Source organism: Priapulus caudatus, unplaced genomic scaffold, assembly GCF_000485595.1.
Source record: "Priapulus caudatus unplaced genomic scaffold, Priapulus_caudatus-5.0.1 Scaffold5087, whole genome shotgun sequence".
Lineage (NCBI taxonomy): Eukaryota > Metazoa > Priapulida > Priapulimorpha > Priapulimorphida > Priapulidae > Priapulus > Priapulus caudatus.
Window position 1 is genome coordinate 4,802 of NW_014582148.1, and position 3,334 is coordinate 8,135.

At 45.8% G+C, this 3,334-nt stretch overlaps 1 protein-coding gene across 1 annotated transcript in view; it reads left to right on the top strand.

Moving 5' to 3' along the window:
• Positions 1 to 2,481, top strand: part of LOC106819914 (anaphase-promoting complex subunit 1-like) — a gene marked incomplete at both ends in the record, with an annotated part of 7,025 nt that extends 4,544 nt beyond the window's left edge. Inside the window, 4 exons of the mRNA XM_014824487.1 lie at positions 75 to 119; positions 535 to 641; positions 987 to 1,154; positions 2,357 to 2,481. Coding sequence (XP_014679973.1) covers positions 75 to 119; positions 535 to 641; positions 987 to 1,154; positions 2,357 to 2,481 — 445 coding nt within the window. The remainder of the gene's footprint in view (positions 1 to 74; positions 120 to 534; positions 642 to 986; positions 1,155 to 2,356) is intronic.
• Between the last annotated feature and the right edge of the window lie 853 nt (positions 2,482 to 3,334).

The following is a 3,334-nucleotide window of genomic DNA, read 5'->3' on the forward strand; positions in this document are numbered from 1 at the left end:
CAAAATATAACAGCTGTGTGCGTGCGTGCGTGCGTGCGGGCTGAACGGGGAGAATGAGGTAAAAAATATAACAGCTGTGTGCGTGCGTGCGTGCGTGCGTGCTGAACGTGGATAATGAGGTACAAAATATAACAGCTGTGCGCGTGCGTGCGTGCGCGCGCGCGTGCTGCGTGCGTGCGTGCATGCATGCTGCGTGCGTGCGTGTATTCGTGCGTGTGTGCGTGCGTGCATCGGGTGTGCGTGCATGCGTGCATTCGTGCTGCGTGTGTGTGTGCGTGCGTCAGGCTGTGCGTGCATGCGTGCGGCGCGTATGTGCGTGCATGCGTGCGTGCATGCGTGCGTGCGTATGTGCGTGCATGCGTGCGTGCGTATGTGCATGCATGCGTTGCCACGAGTGCATGTATCAGTGCGTGACATCGTGTTATGACACACGTTGATTGTAACCCACCGCACTAAAATACTGACATCACTTTTGTCATCATACTAAAATTAAATCTATAAAAAATGGGTAAATTGAACAAAATACATTTTCAGGCGCTCAAACTGCAGTTTGGAGAAGATTTGCGAGTGGCTGAGGTCCGTAAGCTGCTCCAGTCCGCCCGGCCGGTCAAGGTCACGCTGGTACAGCGACCAGAGGTCAGGTAAGGTCAAGGTCACACTAGTGCAGTGATTCGGCAAGGTCAAGCCATGGCCAAGGTCACGCTCGTGCAAGGTCAGAAAGTTAAGATGGCATTTTTATCGTCTTTTTCTTTTTCTCTTTGTTCCTCTTATTCTTGGTCTTCCTCTCTATTTGTAGATGATATTTGTATGACCCACGCCATTTCGTATATCTCACATGCTATCTCNATATATCTCACTCACATGCTATCTCATATATCTCACTCACATGCTGTCTCATATATCTCACTCACATGCTATCTCATATATCTCACTCACATGCTATCTCATATATCTCACTCACATGCTGTCTCCTCTATCTCCCGCAGCGATCATGAGTTCATTGAGGAACAGGAGCGCCACCTGCTGTCCATCTGTCAGCGCACAATGGCGCTACCTCTCGGGCGAGGCATGTTCACACTGTCAACATCAACACCGATCGTCACGGAAACGCTTCCCGTCCCCAAGCTCTGTCTCACGGGACGAGCGCCGCCACGGTAACCAGGGGGTGCTGTAGAATGCTCTTTTGTTTTATGTGTAACATGATGGCGGGAGTGAGGGAGGATTCGTGTTCGTGTGCGGACGTGATATTATTCAAGATCGTGATATACAGCGTCGCGTGATGGTACGATTCACCTACACCAGACTCGATCGATAATTATATAGCTTAATCAAGTGTAGATCTCTCTAGTTAATAATAACGTAGCAATCGGGAAGTTAAACAGTATGCCTGACAGCGTAGCGACCGTGTGTGGTGTCGCGCGTAGAAACACACGCAGGGACCCTTACTCGTTATCTCACCCGGCGGCTCGATATCTCAGCGTAGCGACCGTGTGTGGTGGCGCGCATAGAAACACACGCAGGGACCCTCACTCGTTATCTCACCCGACGGCTCGATATCTCAGCGTAGCGACCGTGTGTGGTGGCGCGCATAGAAACACACGCAGGGACCCTCACTCGTTATCTCACCCGGCGGCTCGATATCTCAGCGTAAGCCGTGTAGTGGTGGCGCGCATTAGAAACACCACGCAGGGACCCTCACCCGTTATCTACCCTGCGCGCTTTAACTAACGATCACGACGGCATATCGGCTCACTGGGGACGAGGACTCGTGGAGATAATCGTTATAATGAATAATAATAAAGATATAAAATGATGATGATAAAAATGAAAAATATCATGATAAATATGATGAATAAATAAATCATGGAGTTAAATGCCTATAATTGATTAATTAAACCGGATGCATTAAATGCTAATAATTGATTAATTAACCGTGAATGAAATGCTATATTGATTAATTAACGTGATTAATGCCATTAATGGGATTAATTACCGTTGATTAATGCTTTATTGATTAATTTAACCGCTGATAAATGCTATATGATTAATTACGCTGATTAGAATTGCTATTAATGATTAATTAACGTGATTAAATGCTATATGATTAATTAACCGTGATTAAATGCTATAATGATTAATTAACCGTGAGTAAATGCTATTTAATGATTAATTAACCGTGATTAACATGCTATATGATTAATTAACCAGTGAAAAATGCGGTGCGCGGCACACATCGTCTAGTTACGTTAGAGACATGGCGAGACGGCTTTTGCCGACGCGATCTAGCCTGCGAAGCGTGTCGTTGCGTTGCCGTAGCAACACGATCGTAAGCCTGCGTGTCGTTGCGTTGCCGTAGCAACACGACGGTGGATCTGACTCACATCGACGTCCCGGCGAACATGAACGCTTGGCCGCTGTTCCACAACGGAGTCGCCGCGGGGCTGCGCATCCAACCACAGTCGTCCGGGGTGAGTAACCATGGTAACACTTACTACTACTAATACACACCTAGCTATACCTATACCTACCTATAGCTATACCTATACCTACCTATAGCTATACCTATACCTACCTATACCTACCTATACCTACCTATAGCTACCTATACCTACTCTACTACCTACCTACCTACCTACTACTACCTATACCTGTACCTACCTGTACCTACTCTACTACCTACCTGTACCTACTCTACTACCTAGCTATACCTATACCTATACCTATACCTACCTGTATCTATACCTACCTGTACCTACTCTACTACATACCTGTACCTACCTATACCTACCTATACCAACCTATACCTACTCTACTCTACTACTACCTATACCTGTACCTACTCTACTACCTACCTATACCTGTACCAACCTGTACCTACTCTACTACCTACCTATACCTACCTATACCTATACCAACCTGTACCTATACCTACCTACCTATACCAACCTGTACCTACCTGTACCTACCTGTACCTACCTATACCTATACCTACCTGTATCTACTCTACTACTACTTATAAATATACCTACCTATACCTATACCTACCTACCTACTTTACTACCTACCTATACCTACCTACCTACTCTACTACCTATCTACTCTACTACCTATCTACTCTACTACCTACCTATACCTACCTATACCTACCTGTATCTACCTACTACCTACCTATACCTATACCTACCTATACCTACCTGTATCTACCTAATACGTACACATAATAGTTATGCTACTACGGAGTGAGTAGCACTTACTACCTTTCTACCTACTACCTACTTTACAGCCAGCTACCTATACATATCCCTGCTACCTACCTATACCTTCTATCTATAAC